General features: G+C 46.8%; 1 protein-coding gene across 5 annotated transcripts in view; it reads right to left on the bottom strand.

Moving 5' to 3' along the window:
• Positions 1-16645, bottom strand: part of CFAP100 (cilia and flagella associated protein 100) — a 214772-nt gene that overhangs the window by 16773 nt on the left and 181354 nt on the right. For 4 of the 5 annotated variants that reach the window (XM_073644959.1, XM_073644960.1, XM_073644962.1 and 1 more), the window contains exons 1-2: positions 10765-10832; positions 2104-2195 (exon numbers count right to left, since the gene is read on the bottom strand). The exons of the other annotated variant lie outside the window; for it this stretch is intronic. In XM_073644959.1, coding sequence (XP_073501060.1) covers positions 2104-2195; positions 10765-10787 — 115 coding nt within the window. In that variant the 5' untranslated portion in view covers positions 10788-10832. Of the gene's footprint in view, positions 1-2103; positions 2196-10764; positions 10833-16645 lie in introns of those variants that run through there. 5 annotated transcript variants of the gene reach the window in all.

Below are 16645 nucleotides of genomic sequence, written 5' to 3'. Positions count from 1 at the left end.
CAGAGCGGTATTTAAATTTGGCGCCAAAATCGCTGATTGGTCGAGGCCGGCAACCGCGACCAATTAGCAAAGCGGTGTTAAAATTTGGTGCCTATATCGCAGATTGGTTACGGCCGGCGGTCGCGACTAATCAGCAGAGCAGGGTTTAAATTTGGCGCCAATAATGCTGATTGGTCGCGGCCAGCGAACGCGACCAATCAGCAGAGCGTTATTTAAATTTGGCGCCAATAATGGTGATTGGTCACGGCCGCGACTAATTAGCAGAGCGGTGTTTAAATTTGTCGCCAATAATGCTGGTTATTTGTGACCGGTAACCGCGACCAATGAGGAGAGCGGTGTTTAAATATGGCGCCAATATCGCTGATTGGTCGCGGCCGGCCACCATGACCAATCAGCGAAGCGGTGTTTAAATTTGGCGCCAATATCGCTGATTGGTCACGGCTGGTGGTTGCGACTAATCAGCAGAGCGTTGTTTAAGTTTGGCACCAATCTCGCTGATTGGTCGCGGTCGGCCACCGCAACCAATCAGCAGAGCGGCGTTTAAATGTGCTGCCCATCTCGCTGATTGGTCGCGGCTGACCACCGCGACCAATGAGCAGAGCGGCGTTTAAATTTGCCGGCCATCTCGCTGATTGGTCGCGGCCGGCGACCGCGACCAATCAGCAGAGCGCCGTTTAAATTTGGCGCCAATCTCGCTGATTGGTCGCGTCTGGCGTCTGCGACCAATCAGCAGAACGTTGTTTAAACTTGGCACCAATCTCGCTGATTGGTCGCGGCTGGCGGCTGCGACCAATCAGCACAGCGGCGTTTAAATGTGCCGCCCATCTCGCTGATTGGTCGCCGCCGGCGACCGCGACCAATCAGCAGAGCAGCGTTTAAATTTGCCGCTGATATCGCTGATTGGTTGCGTTGGCCGGCCGCGACCAATGAGCAGAGTGGCGTTTATATTTGCCGGCCATCTCGCTGATTGGTCGCGGCCGGCCACCGCGACCAATCAGCACAGCGGCGTTTAAATTTGCCGCCCATCTTGCTGATTGGTCGCGGTGGCCGGCCGCGATTAATCAGCAGAGCGGCGTTTAAATTTGCCGCCCATCTCGCTGATTGGTCGCGGCCGGCCACCGCGACCAATCAGTGTCGTATTAGTGTGGGCCCGGGAGCGGCGCTGCTTGTGCGGCTCCGTATTAGCGAGGACCGGGGAGCGGCGCTGCCTGTGCAGCTCCTTCTGCTGCGAGAAGCATCCCGACCGGCGGCGCCGCTCCCCGGTCCTCCGTTCACACTTGCTGTCGGGAGATCAGCGGGCCAAGCCGCTGATCTTCCGACGTTAGCCGCATGGAGGTCAGCGGCGCCGGTCGGGGTAGTTCTGCTGCTAGCGCCGCTCATCTCCCCGCTGCATCGCCGCTGACCTCCGTCCACCAAATGAGCCGCTAACGGCCGCCATCTTTTTTCAGAAATCCCGCGGCGCTGATTGGCCGCTGCCGGACCAATGAGCGATGTGGGATTTCCAGGACAGACAGACAGACAGACGGGATAAGACAATTATATATATATAGATGATTTGCTTTGTATTAATCATCATGTGATTCTTTGGCTGAATTCTTTGAATTTTTCATTGAGCTGCTGATCTCCGTTCATTGACTAATGAACCAGGGTCAGTCCCAGAGGTGTAGCTAGGGGTTTGGTTCAGGGGGGCGAAACTTCTGATGGGCCCCTAACCAGGTAACCCTGATTACAGTTATGGTGGTGCACTCTTAGGCCACGGCCCCACTATCAGTATTTGGTCAGTATTCGGTCAGTATTTTTTCTCAGGAGTGGGTGATAAATGCAGAATTGGTGACTTGTTTCTATTAGACCTTTTCTCTGATTGTTCCTCACCTGGTTTTGGCTCCCACTCTTGAGAAACAATACTGACCGAATACTGATAGTGGGGCCGTGGCCTAATAGGGGATGTAGGAGAACCTCAGCAGATGACCGCGCTGTTACTAAAAGAAATCTCTATACAAAGACCAGCACTGATATTACCGCCATATGGTGACCATATAGTGGTAGGTACCAGTCCTGTAGAACATGTAAGAGATCACAGCACAGTTATTGATGGTGACTTACAGCTGATGTTATTTCTGGTGGAGTTATTCACTTTTCCGGTCTTTTCCATCTGGCCCAGACAGACATGACAGCTTCTTCCAGCCAGGACTCGGCTGCAAAGATTACAGCAAAGACACATCTGACTTCTCACGTTTCAGGCACCATTATCCCCAACCTGCACAAACTCCTCATCCTGCTGATACCCCAATACTGATCCGCTGCTGCCATATGTGTCCCTATTACTGCACCTACTGTGCGCCCTCTAATTTTCCTCCTACTGGAGCCCTAGATACCCCTTTCATTGCATTCGTAAAGTATATGGCCCTACTGTGCCCCACCCCTCAACTGCCCCGGAGAAGTATAGTGACCCCAACACAGTATGATCCCATAACTCTAATCACTACACAGCCCTCCTTGCTGTATAATGGGCCCACATACAATACACTGTGTTCCAAATTATTATGCAAATAATATTTTCTCAGATTTTCCCAAATTACCTATATGAATTGCAGTCATTGTAATTTTCCAGTCAAATAACTATTAGAGTACAATTGAAAGGTTTTTGTACAAACTATGTGCAGCATGAGACAGGGCATTATCATGCATGAAATGATCTCGATGGTCCAGATGGATGGAGTGGAGGATGGCTGGTTGATGGACACCCCATGCAAACACGGCTACGGCGCTAACAAGGAGGAGGTGGAGTAATGTTTTGGGCTGGAATCATGGGGAGAGCGATTGTCGGCCCCTTTAGGATCCCTGAAGGGGTAAAGATGAACTCCATAATGTATGTTGAGTTTCTCAAACAGCACTTCCTGCCATGGTTGAAGAAGAAGAACCGTGCATTAAGCAGCAAGATCATTTCATGCATGATAATGCCCCGTCTCATGCTGCACATAACACATCTGCATCTCTGGCTGCTATGGGCATAAAAGGGGACAAACTTATGGTGTGACCCCCATGCTCCCCTGACCTCAACCCCATTGAGAACCTCTGGAGCATCATCAAAAGGAGTGTCTATGATGGCGAGAGGCAGTTCACATCTAAGCAACAGCTCTGGGAGGGTATTCTGTCCTCATGCAAAACAATTGAAGCAGAAACCATCCAAAACCTGACAAATTCAATGGACGAGAGAGTTCAGAAGCTCCTTTCGAACAAGCGGTCCTATGTGCAAATGTAACATCACCTAGAATAAAGTTTTGAGTTGAAAACTGTTTGATTTCAGTTTGTAATAACCTGCTAATGCTTATAATTTCAAAAATGACCATTTTTTTGTTCTTTATTAAAATGAAAAGGTTGAAAACTCTGCTGTGCATAATAATTTGGAACATGCATTTTGAGTTTTTTTATTTTTTAAAAAATATACTGTTATCATAGGAAGTTTGTACAAAAACCTTTCAATTGTACTCTAATAGTTATTTGACTGGAAAATTACAATGACTGCAATTCATATAGGTAATTTGGGAAAATCTGAGAAAATATTATTTGCACAATAATTTGGAACACAGTGTATAATGGCCCACCACCTCTCCACACAGCAGGATGGACCCCACACAAACCTTCATACTGTATAATTGCTTTCATAGTTTAAAGGCCCCCGCATAGTCCTCCATACAGTATAATGCACCCCATATCCCATATAGTATAACGCACCCCCATAGCCCATATAGTATAATGCACCCCCATATAGTATAATGCACCCCCACAGGGCGGCCACTAGTAATTTCAGGGTCCCATACTGTCAAAATTTCCAGGCCCCCTTCAGACTCCGCCCAATCTCCACCCCAGCTCCGCCGCCACCCCTCGAACCTTCTACAGTCGCACGGTCCACTCTTGGAAAAACTCCACTTCTGCACCCCGTCCTCACCAATCACACATTAACAGTTCCCATCGAACACCAGATCACATACATAGCTGCAGCTTTTATTTTGGCCAAAAGATTTTTTAAGCCGCCACCACGACAAGGAGACTCTTCTGGCCGGGCCCTTCTCTACTCTAACCTATTAAACATTGCTTAACCGGTTCCGGACCGCCCACTGTAGATAAACGTCCGCGCTGCCTGGGCTCTGTGCAGCGCCGACGTTTAAAAACGGTGGGTGGTCTCGCAGTGCTCAGGACCCCCAGGGTCCTGCAAGCACTGCGATTCCGGTGCAGAGCGTTAGCTCTGACAGGGTACATCATCGGGACCTGATTAGATCAGGTCCCAGTGATGTTAACCCTTTGCTGTCTTCTATATGCTGCGATCTATAGTGATCGCGGCATATAGGAGACAGCAGGAAGAGAGGGGGTCGTCTTACTTACCTCCGAAGACCTCCGTTTCGTTTGAGGACCTGGGGTTGCTATGGCAGCTGGAGGTCACATGACCGCCTCCAGCTCTGCCATATATGGTGTCCTTCCTGTCTGGCTTCAGCCTGTATGTAGCTGATGCCAGACAGGAAACTGACTGAAACAGTCAGTGAAGATCTCATGTAATGTAATATATGTCTATTACATTACATGAGATCAGTGATCAGAAAAATAAAAATTAATGTCCCATACAGGGACTAAGTAAAAATGTAAAAAAAAGTAAAAAAAAAGTTTTTAAACTATTAAAAAAAAAATCACAAAATAAATAAAAATAAATAAATAAAATATTAAACCAATAAATCCGCATATTATTACAAAACCAAAAAAAGTACACATATTTGGTATCGCCGCGTCCGAAACAACCCGAGCTATAAAACTGTCACACTAATTAACTCCTTCTGTGAACACCGTAATAAAAATAAATAAAAAACGGAGCAAAAAAATATGCTTTTTCATCATATCGCCAAACAAAAAGTGGAAAAAAATGCAATCAAAAAGCAGAATAGAAATAAAAATGGTACCACTGAAAACTTCATCTTGTTCTGCAAAAAAAAGCCGCCATACAGCTCTATCAGCCGAAAAATAAAAAAGTTATAGCGCTCAGAATAAAGCAATGCAAAAAAAATATTTTTTTTTCTATAAAATTGTTTTATTGTGTAAAAGCGCCAAAACATAAAAAAAATACAGTAAGTGTAGTATCGCTGTAAACGTACTGACCCGAAGAATAACGCTGCCTGATCACTTTTACCACACGCAGAACGGCATAAAAAAACCCTCAAAAAACAATTCCTGAAGTGTTTGTTTTTGTTAACTTCTCCCAAAAAATGGAATAGAAAGCGATCAAAAAATGTCACGTACCCAAAAATGGTTCCAATAAAAATGTCAACTCGTCCCGCAAAAAACAAGCCGTCACATGACTCTATCGGCCGAAATATGGAAAAATTATAGCTCTCAAAATATGGTGATGCAAAAACTAGATTTTGCAAAAAAAGCGTATTTTAGTGTGTGACAGCTGTCAGTCATAAAAACCCGATATAAATCTGGTATCTCTGTAATCGCACCGACCCGAAGAATAAAGTAATCTAATCAGTTATATCACACTAGGAACGGCATAAAAAATAAATAAAACAAATATTATTCACCTGCTACTGATTTGTTTATTATGTCTCCCAAAGATCCCAGTAAGGCTCGGCACACATTTATCCTGCGCTCTGCGCTGAGCACTTACACCAGAGTTTCCGTGTAAATCTCTGAAATATGTGATTCAGCCAGAACCCATGACGGAAGATTCCCTGTAATGAGGCAGATATAGGCCACTGTGGACGCCGTCTAGCCTGGGATCCCACGGTGTCATTTGTTTTAGGCGTGCATAAAAGTGCGGTTGGCCACAGTTTTGTGCACTTCTGAAAAAAAGGACACCGCTAAACAGAGGCCAGACGGAGTCCAGAGTAACTCTGCTGCCTCATTATAGTGAATGGATCCCGCAGGGGTTTCATCTGAATTACATCACTTGGAAATTTAGATGGAAACCCCGATGTAAGTGCTCAGCCTAGAGCGCCGGATAAATGTTACGTAAAATGTTCCCAATAAAAGCTTCAACTCAGTCCTCAAAAAAAGCTAGTCCCCACTCAGGTCCGTCATCTGTTAAAAATATAAGGGACTTCCAAGTTACTGGTAGCAGAAAGGCTCTGGAAAAGCGAAATGACCCTTGCCCCCCAAAAGAAATTCAGAAAATGTTGTGCTCCCAAATCCAAATGCCTATTCTACAATAATTTGTTCTCTAATTGTCAAATAGCGCTCCGTCCCCCCCAGATCTCGCCGTATGGCTGAGCGGTACGATACAGCCACATATGGGGTATTGCCACTTTTAGAAGAAATTGTGTGACACATTTCAGCACCATTTTTACCCATTGCCCTGTGTGAAAATGTAAAATCTGAGGGTAAAACATTTTTTTGTGGTAAAAATATAATTATGCTTTTTTCACTGCCCAATGGTATAAATTTAAAAATTAAAAAATACTCACTACTTTCCTAGATGAATTCCTTGAGAGGTGTAGTTTACAAAATGGGGTCACTTGTGGGGGTTTCTGCTGTTTCGGCATGTCAGCGACTCTTCAAATGTGACATGGTGTCTGCTGTCTATCCCAGCCAACATAGCGCTCCTTTCTCTTCCGAACCCTGCCGTACACCAAAGCAGTGGTTTTCCCCCACATATGGGGTATCGGCGTACTCAGGAGAAATTGTACAACAAATTTCATGGTGCAATTTATCCTGTTACCCTTATGATAATGCAAAATTAGGGAATGAAAAACATTTTTTATGGGAAAAATGTGAAAATTTTATTTTTACGTCTCAATATTATAAACTTCTGTGAAGCAGCTGGGGGTGCAAGGTGCTCACCACACATCTAGATAAGTTCCCTAAGGGGTATAGTTTCCAAAATGGTGGCATTTGTGGGGGGTTTCCACTGTTTAGGCACATCAGGGACTCTCCAAACGCAACATGGCGTCCGCTAATTATTCAAACAAATTTTACATTCAAAAAGTCAAATGGCGCTCCTTCCCTTTCGAACCCTGCCATGTGCCCAAACAGTAATTTGCCTCCACATATGGGGTATCGGCGTATTCAGGAGAAATTGCACAACAAATTTCATGGTGCAATTTATCCTGTTACCCTTATGATAATACAAAATTAGGGAATGAAAAACATTTTTTGAGGGAAAAATGTGAAAATTTTATTTTTACGGCTTAATATTATAAACTTCTGTGAAGCAGCTGGGGGTGCAAGGTGCTCACCACACATCTAGATAAGTTCCCTAAGGGGTCTAGTTTCCAAAATGGTGGCACTTGTGGGGGGTTTCCACTGTTTAGGCACATTAGGGGCTCCCCAAATGTGACATGGCGTCCGCTAATTATTCAAACAAATTTTACATTCAAAAAGTCAAATGGCGCTCCTTCCCTTTCGAACCCTGCCATGTGCCCAAACAGTAATTTGCCTCCACATATGGGGTATCGGCGTGTTCAGGAGAAATTGCATAACAAATTTCATGGTGCAATTTATCCTATTACCCTTATGATAATGCAAAATTAAGGGATGAAAAATGGTTTTGTGGGAAAAATGTGAAAATTTTATTTTTACAGCTCAATATTATAAACTTCTGTGAAGCACCTTGGGGTTCAAGGTGCTCACCACACATCTAGATAAGTTCCCTAAGGGGTCTAGTTTCCAAAATGGTGTCACTTGTGGGGGTTTCCACTGTTTAGGCACATCAGGGACTCTCCAAACGCAACATAGCGTCTGCTAATTATTCAGACAAATTTTACATTCAAAAAGTCTAATGGCGCTCCTTCCCTTCCGAACCCTGCCGTGCGCCCAAACAGTGGTTTTCCCTCACATATGGGGTATCAGCACGCTCAAGAGAAATTGCACAAAAAAATTTGGGGTCCATTTTTTCCTGTTACCCCTGTGAAAATAAAAAAAATTGGGTCTAAAGTAACATTTTTGTGAAAAAAGTTAAATGTTAATTTTTTTCTTCCACATTCCAAAAATTCCTGTGAAGCACCTGAAGGGTTAATAAAGTTCTTGAATGTGTTTTTGAGCACCTTGAGGGGTGCAGTTTTTAGAATGGTGTCACTTTTGGGTATTTTCTGTCATAAAGACCCCTCAAAGTGACTTCAAATATGATGTGGTCCCTAAAAAAATGTTTTTGTAAATTTTGTTGGAAAAATGAGAAATCGCTGGTCAACTTTTAACCCTTATAGCTCCCTAACAAAAAACAATTTTGGTTCCAAAATTGTGCTGATGTAAAGTAGACATGTGGGAAATGTTATTTATTAACTATTTTGTGTGACATATCTCTCTGATTTAAGGGCATGAAAATTCAAAGTTTGAAAATTGCAAAATTTTCAAAATTTTCGCCAAATTTCCGATTTTTTCACAAATAAACACAAGTGATATCAAAGAAATGTTACCACTATCATGAAGTACAATATGTCACGAAAAAACAATCTCAGAATCAGGGGAATACGTTGAAGCGTTCCAGAGTAATTACTTCATAAAGTGACAGTGGTCAGAATTGAAAAAATTGGCCCGGTCACGAAGGCAAAAACAGGCTCTGGCGCGAAGTGGTTAAAATATCCAATACTCTTTTTAGGTATATTTTTATTTATTTTTCTATAAGGGAATGTGTCACATACATTGTTTTAAACTAATTGTAACCTGATTGTGACAATTTTTTTTTATAATCTGTATTTCTGATTGCAGATTCTATCAATTATTTCGTCCCCAACCAGATTGTATGAGCTCCTGGAGAATCCTGAGCGCGGCCGCCTGATGTGGTAATTCAGCATTCGGTTTTGCAGCATCGCTCAGGGTCATCTAGGAGCTTATACGCTTTGGTTGTAGGTTGGAAGGTGGGAGGGGAGGGAAGGATTGTATCATACAATCACGTACTAAAATCGTGGACAAATGAATACATGGCTACTCACACAGCCAGTGGCACCGCCGCCGCGCCCGCCGCCCAGTCAAGAAGAATCTAATGGTCGCATCCTCCTCCAGCATCCTCCCCTCCCTCATCAGTATACCCTCAGCAGCCTCCCCTTCCTTCACCAGCCTCCCCTCTCTCAGCAGCCTCCCCTCCTTCAGCAGTCCCCTCTCCTCCACCAGCCTCCACTCTCTCACCAGCCTCCCCTCCTCCAGCAGCCTCCCCTCCCTCACTAGCCTCCCCTCCTCCAGCTGCCACCCCTCATCCAGCAGCCTCCCCTCTCCAGCCTCCCCTTCCTCAGCAGCATACCCTCGGCAGCCTCCCCTCCCTCAGCAGTCTCCCCTCCCTCAGCAGCCTCCCCCCCTCACCAGCATCTCCTCACAAGCTTCCCCTCCCTCAGCGGCCTCCCCTCCTCCAGAGGCCTGCCCACCGCCGCCGCCTGCCCACCGCTGCAGCCTGCGATCACCGAATTAATAAATGTAAACAGGGTATATTATTGCATATATATTCACCGATTATACACTACTAATAATATCTTTATTGGTATTCATTAAAAACCTATAAATTCTATAATATAAATACAAATACACCTCAAAACATAACTCAAAGTGATAATATAAAAAATTATCTAGTAGTCAAGAGTAAAGTGGGGATGGGGGTGGGGCACCCCATTTAGCAACTACTCGTCCCTACCTGTCTGCGGAGGTTGGCACCCACTTGAAACAAAATTGGCGCCCCTGCTCCACAGCCACTCAACAGCCTCCCCTCACCAGCATCCCCTCCTCCAGCATCCTCCCCTCCCTCATCAGCATACCCTCAGCAGCCTCCCCTTCCTTCACCAGCCTCCCCTCTCTCAGCAGCCTCCCCTCCTTCAGCAGTCCCCCCTCCTCCACCAGCCTCCACTCCCTCACCAGCCTCCCCTCCTCCAGCAGCCTCCCCTCCCTCACCAGCCTCCCCTCCTCCAGCTGCCACCCCTCATCCAGCAGCCTCCCCTCTCCAGCCTCCCCTTCCTAGGCAGCATACCCTCAGCAGCCTCCCCTCCCTCGGCAGTCTCCCCTCCCTCAGCAGCCTCTCCCCCTCACCAGCATCTCCTCACAAGCTTCCCCTCCCTCAGCGGCCTCCCCTCCTCCAGGGGCCTACCCTCCTTCAGCAGCCTCCCCTACCTCATTAACCTCCCCTCCCTCAGCAGCCTCTCCTCCCTCATCAGCATCCCCTCAGCAGCCTCTCCTCCCTCATCAGCATCCCCTCAGCAGCTTCCCCTCCCTCAGCAGCATCCCCTCAGCAGCCTCCCCTCCTTCAGCAGCCTCCCCTCCCTCAGCAGCCTCCCCTAACCAGCCTCCACCCCCTCATCAGCATTCCCTCAGCAGCCTCCATTCCCTCAGCAGCCTCCCCTCCCTCATCAGCATCCATTCCCTCAGCAGCCTCCCCTCCCTCATCAACATCCCCTCAGCAGCCTCCCCTCCTCCAGAGGCCTCCCCTCTCTCACCAGCCTCCCCTCCTCCAGCAACCTCCCCTCCCTCACCAGCCTCCCCTCCTCCAGCAGCCACCCCTCATCCAGCCACCTCCCCTCCCTCATCAGCATCCCCTCACCAGACTCCCCTCCCTCAACAGCATACCCTCAGCAGCCTCCCCTCCTCCAGAAGGCCTCCCTCCCTCGTCAGCATCCCCTCCTCCAGCGGACCTCCCCCATCAGCATCCCCTCCGCCAGCGGGCCTCCCCTCCTCGCGCAGCACAACACACACTGCACACACACACACACACACACACACACACACACACACACACACACACACACACACACACACACACACACACACACTCTCTCTCTCTCAAACTCACTCACTCACTATTACCGCTCGCCGTCCCCGCAACTCATGTGGCACGCTGCTGCTCTGGATTAAAGATCAGCGTGCAGAGTGTCACATGACCAGAACCATGATGCACCCGGCGGATTAAAGGTACAGCACTCATTTCCGTCCGCCGGGTGCATCATGCGCCGAGCTGCTGTCCCTAAGGGTTCTGTAAGCAGAAGCAAAGAGAGGGGGGGCCCCAGTCCATGGGCTTGGGGCCCGGGCTGCGCCCACCCCCCTTTTGCTCCTGGTCACCGGGCTCCATACAGCAGTAAGGGCAGTAATACCCTGATGGTGGCCCTGCACTCCCATATAGTATAATGCACCCCCATAGCCCATACAGTATAATGCATCCCATAGTCCACACAGTATAATGCACCCCCATATAGTATAATGCACCCCATGGCCCATTCAGTATAATGCACCCCCTTGGCCTATTCAGTATAATGCACCCCATATAGTATAATGCACCCCCATTCAGTATAATGCACCCCCATATAGTATAATTCATCCCATAGCCCATTCAGTATAATGCACTCCCATATAGTGTAATGCACCCCCATAGACTATTCAGTACAATGCACCCCATATAGTATAATGCACCCCCATAGACCATTCAGTATAATGCACCCCATATAGTATAATGCACCCAATCTCCACACAGCAGGATGGACCCCACACAAACCTTCACACTGTATAATTGCTTGCATAGTTTAAAGGCCCCTGCATAGTCCTCCATGCAGTATAATGCACATCATAGCCCATACAGTATAATGCACCCCCGTAACCCATACAGTATAATGCACCCCCATAGCCCATACAGTATAATGCTTCCCATAGTCCATAGAATATAATGCACCCCCATATAGTATAATGAACCCCATAGCCCACTCAGTATAATGCACCACCATTCAGTATAATGCACCTCCATATAGTATAATGCACCCAATAGCCCATTCAGTATAATGCACCCCCATATAGTATAAGGCACCCCCATAGCCCATTCAGTATAATGCACCCCCATATAGTATAATTCACTCCATATAGTATAATGCACCCCCAAAGCCCATTCAGTATAATGCACCCCCATAGCCCATTTAGTATAAAGCACCATCATAGCTCATTCAGTATAATGCACCCTCATATAGTATTATGCACCACGTATAGTACTATGCACCCCATTCAGTATAATGCACCACCTATAGTATAATGCACCCCCATTCAGTATAATGCATCCCATAGTCCTCAATATGGTTTAATGGGCACCACAATTGTTCTAAAAAAAACAACAAAAAAAACAATACTCACCTCTCCTCCTCGTTCCCCGCTGATCCAGCTTGTGATCTCAGCGTCGCACATCACAGCGTAGAGGATGCCAGTGCAGGGACATCGTGTCTCCCTGCACTGTCGCAGAGTTTAAATTTTATCTGCGCAGGTTGATATAGTTAAACATAGCGTAGATCTGGGTGGGCCCCTCAGAGCGCGGGGCCCGGGGCAGCCGCACCCTCTGCCCCCCCCCCCCGATAGCTACGCTACTGGTCAGTCCCCATGAGACAATGCTGATTATAAGGGGGGGGGATTGCACCATCTCGTAGCTATGGACACATTTTACATGATAAGAATACATTTGTAACCATTTTTTTTATTGTCTCTAGTATAAAATAGTCTTGGTTAAAAAGCTCCTTTCAATTTGCACCTGCACCTCCTATGCATACTTATGTCTCCATGGTAACAGACTACAAACAAACCCCGTGTAGTCTGATCTTGTGTTTATCCTTCTGCCTCCTCTGTGGATCAGTAAGGAGCGGACTTGGAGTGAGACGCGACTGTGGGATCAGACACCGCACAGGCATTTGCAGTTTTACCATAGAGAAGCACATTGGTTTGCCTGGGAGCTGTGTACTTAAATCGAAAGGCGATATTTAACATTAGATGACACAGAAGTGTTCTCCTAACAGTGCAGACATTTTGCTATTATTTCTTGATGTCGGTTTCACTTTTTTTTTTTTCCTCCTTCCTAATCATTTCCATATTAGCGGCCATCGAAGTCTTCCCTCGTAAACTTGTCACTATGATCAGAAGAACGAAGACGTCTACAGAGACACAAAGAGACGTCAGACCCGACCGCGGGTATCCAAAGCCCCCGACTGCGGGGGAGGAGGGAGCGCAGGACACTACAGGGTTAAACAGAAAGTCATTTCTGAGCACCGAAGTATCACATGAGGGGCTTAGATACACGGCTCAGCTCACAGGATTGAATTAGATGCACGACCCAGCAGACAGTATCACACAGGATAGGATTAGATACACGGCTCAGCAGACAGTATCACACAGGATAGGATTAGATACACGGCTCAGCAGACAGTATCACACAGGATAGGATTAGATACACGGCTCAGCAGACAGTATCACACAGGATAGGATTAGATACACGGCTCAGCAGACAGTATCACACAGGAGAGGATTAGATACACGGCTCAGCAGACAGTATCACACAGGATAGGATTAGATACACGGCTCAGCAGACAGTATCACACAGGATAGGATTAGATACACAGCTCAGCAGACAGTATCACACAGGATAGGATTAGATACACGGCTCAGCAGTCAGTATCACACAGGATAGGATTAGATACACGGCTCAGCAGTCAGTATCACACAGGATAGGATTAGATACACGGCTCAGCAGACAGTATCACACAGGATAGGATTAGATACACGGCTCAGCAGACAGTATCACACAGGATAGGATTAGATACACGGCTCAGCAGACAGTATCACACAGGATAGGATTAGATACACGGCTCAGCAGACAGTATCACACAGGATAGGATTAGATACACGGCTCAGCAGACAGTATCACACAGGATAGGATTAGATACACGGCTCAGCAGACAGTATCACACAGGATGGGATTAGATACACAGCTCAGCAGACAGTATCACACAGGATAGGATTAGATACACGGCTCAGCAGACAGTATCACACAGGATAGGATTAGATACACGGCTCAGCAGACAGTATCACACAGGATAGGATTAGATACACAGCTCAGCAGACAGTATCACACAGGATAGGATTAGATACACGGCTCAGCAGAGAATATCACACAGGATAGGATTAGATACACGGCTCAGCAGACAGTATCACACAGGGTAGGATTAGATACACTGCTCAGCAGACAGTATCACACAGGATAGGATTAGATACACGGCTCAGCAGACAGTATCACACAGGGTAGGATTAGATACACTGCTCAGCAGACAGTATCACACAGGATAGGATTAGATACACGGCTCAGCAGAGAATATCACACAGGATAGGATTAGATACACGGCTCAGCAGAGAATATCACACAGGATAGGATTAGATACATGGCTCAGCAGACAGTATCACACAGGATAGGATTAGATACACTGCTCAGCAGATAGTATCACACAGGATAGGATTAGATACATGGCTCAGCAGACAGTATCACACAGGATAGGATTAGATACACGGCTCAGCAGACAGTATCACACAGGAGAGGATTAGATACACGGCTCAGCTGACAGTATCACACAGGATAGGATTAGATACACGGCTCAGCAGTCAGTATCACACAGGATAGGATTAGATACACGGCTCAGCAGACAGTATCACACAGGATAGGATTAGATACATGGCTCAGCAGACAGTATCACACAGGATAGGATTAGATACATGGCTCAGCAGACAGTATCACACAGGATAGGATTAGATACACGGCTCAGCAGACAGTATCACACAGGAGAGGATTAGATACACGGCTCAGCAGACAGTATCACACAGGAGAGGATTAGATACACGGCTCAGCAGACAATATCACACAGGAGAGGATTAGATACACGGCTCAGCAGTCAGTATCACACAGGATAGGATTAGATACACGGCTCAGCAGACAGTATCACACAGGATAGGATTAGATACACGGCTCAGCAGACAGTATCACACAGGATAGGATTAGATACACGGCTCAGCAGACAGTATCACACAGGATAGGATTAGATACACGGCTCAGCTGACAGTATCACACATTATAGGGCAGCACGGTGGCTCAGTTAGCGCTGGGGTCCTAGGGTCAAATCCCTCAAGGACAACATCTGCAAGGAGTTTCCTCCGGGTTTTCTGGTTTCCTCCCACACTCCAAAGACTGATAGGGAATCTAGATTGTGAGGTCCGATGGGGACAGTGCCTATGTCTGTAAAGCGCTGTGGAATTAATGGCACTATATAAGTGAGTAAAATAAATAAATTATGGGGACAGTCCTATCTCTCGTGCAGGATGTAGCAGCCCCATGACAGAAGGTGAAGGGGGCACAGGTGCAAAATACTAATGACCAACCACTCCCATCATCATCCATGGGGGTGAATGCTTAGCATTGTAGATGCACACAGGTAAGGCTCATAGTTTGGCCAAATATCAGGCAACACCTCATGTATCTTTTTTCTTTGCAAGGAGCAGCTGGGCCCTCTAGTGTTTTTGAGGGGAATTGGGGGGAGTCCAACATGTGGGGGGGTGGGGGGGGCAACTGCAGGATCCACCTACTCCCCTGTGGGTAAGTCCAGGCCTGGGAGTGAGTGGATGATGGGAGTAAGCGGTTAGCCATCAGTATTTCGCCCCTGTACTCCCTTTGCTGGTTATCAGGGGTTGCTGCATCCTGCAGTACATCAGCATTGTGCCCTGCTGTTGGGGGTGTGGCGGATTTCTTCGGTGATGTTTTTTGGATTTCTTGTCATTTTCAGGGAATTGTAATAAAACCTTAGTGTTTTCACTGAAGCGGAGTGGGATTCTTTGAGTTTGATTCCTTTTGGGTGCAGTACTGCCACGTAGCCAGCAGACAGCGCTCTCTTCTGTGTCTCAGGATCCACAGTGGAGTCTCGTTGGACTGTGAGACTCCAGAACATTGAGTCTCTGCAGAAGATACAAACCACCAGGTGAGACGTGTGCGAAGAATCCAAGACGCGTGACGCCAAGGACGGAGGAATGTCATCTCTTGTAGTGTCCGCTGTATCTAATCCTATCATGTGTGATACTCTCTGCTGAGCTGTGTATCTAATCCTCTCCTGTGTGATACTCTCTGCTGAGCTGTGTATCTAATCCCATCCTGTGTGATACTCTCTGCTGAGCTGTGTATCTAATCCTATCCTGTGTGATACTCTCTGCTGAGCCGTGTATCTAATCCTATCCTGTGTGATACTCTCTGCTGAGCCGTGTATCTAATCCTATCCTGTGTGATATTCTCTGCTGAGCTGTGTATCTAATCCTCTCCTGTGTGATACTGTCTGCTGAGCTGTGTATCTAATCCTATCCTGTGTGATACTGCCTGCTGAGCTGGGTCTCTAATCCTATCCTGTGTGATACTGCCTTCTGAGCTGTGTATCTAATCCTATTCTGTGTGATACTGCCTGCTGAGCTGTGTATCTAATCCTCTCCTGTGTGATACTGCCTGCTGAGCTGTGTATCTAATCCTTTCCTGTGTGATACTGTCTGCTGAGCTGTGTATCTAATCCTATCCTGTGTGATACTGTCTGCTGAGCTGTGTATCTAATCCTATCCTGTGTGATACTGTCTGCTGAGCTGTGTATCTAATCCTATCCTGTGTGATACTGCCTGCTGAGCTGGGTATCTAATCCTCTCCTGTGTGATACTGCCTGCTGAGCTGGGTATCTAATCCTATCCTGTGTGATACTGCCTGCTGAGCTGGGTATCTAATCCTATCCTGTGTGATACTGCCTGCTGAGCTGGGTATCTAATCCTATCCTGTGTGATACTGCCTGCTGAGCTGGGTATCTAATCCTATCCTGTGTGATTCTGCCTGCTGAGCTGGGTATCTAATCCTATCCTGTGTGATACTGCCTGCTGA

This window comes from Phyllobates terribilis, unplaced genomic scaffold (assembly GCF_046119375.1).
Source record: "Phyllobates terribilis strain yellow unplaced genomic scaffold, ASM4611937v1 Scaffold_8__6_contigs__length_399053987, whole genome shotgun sequence".
In the NCBI taxonomy this organism is placed as follows: Eukaryota; Metazoa; Chordata; class Amphibia; order Anura; family Dendrobatidae; genus Phyllobates; species Phyllobates terribilis.
Note: the sequence above shows the minus strand (reverse complement) of the source record. Positions and strands in the feature narration are given on the sequence as shown.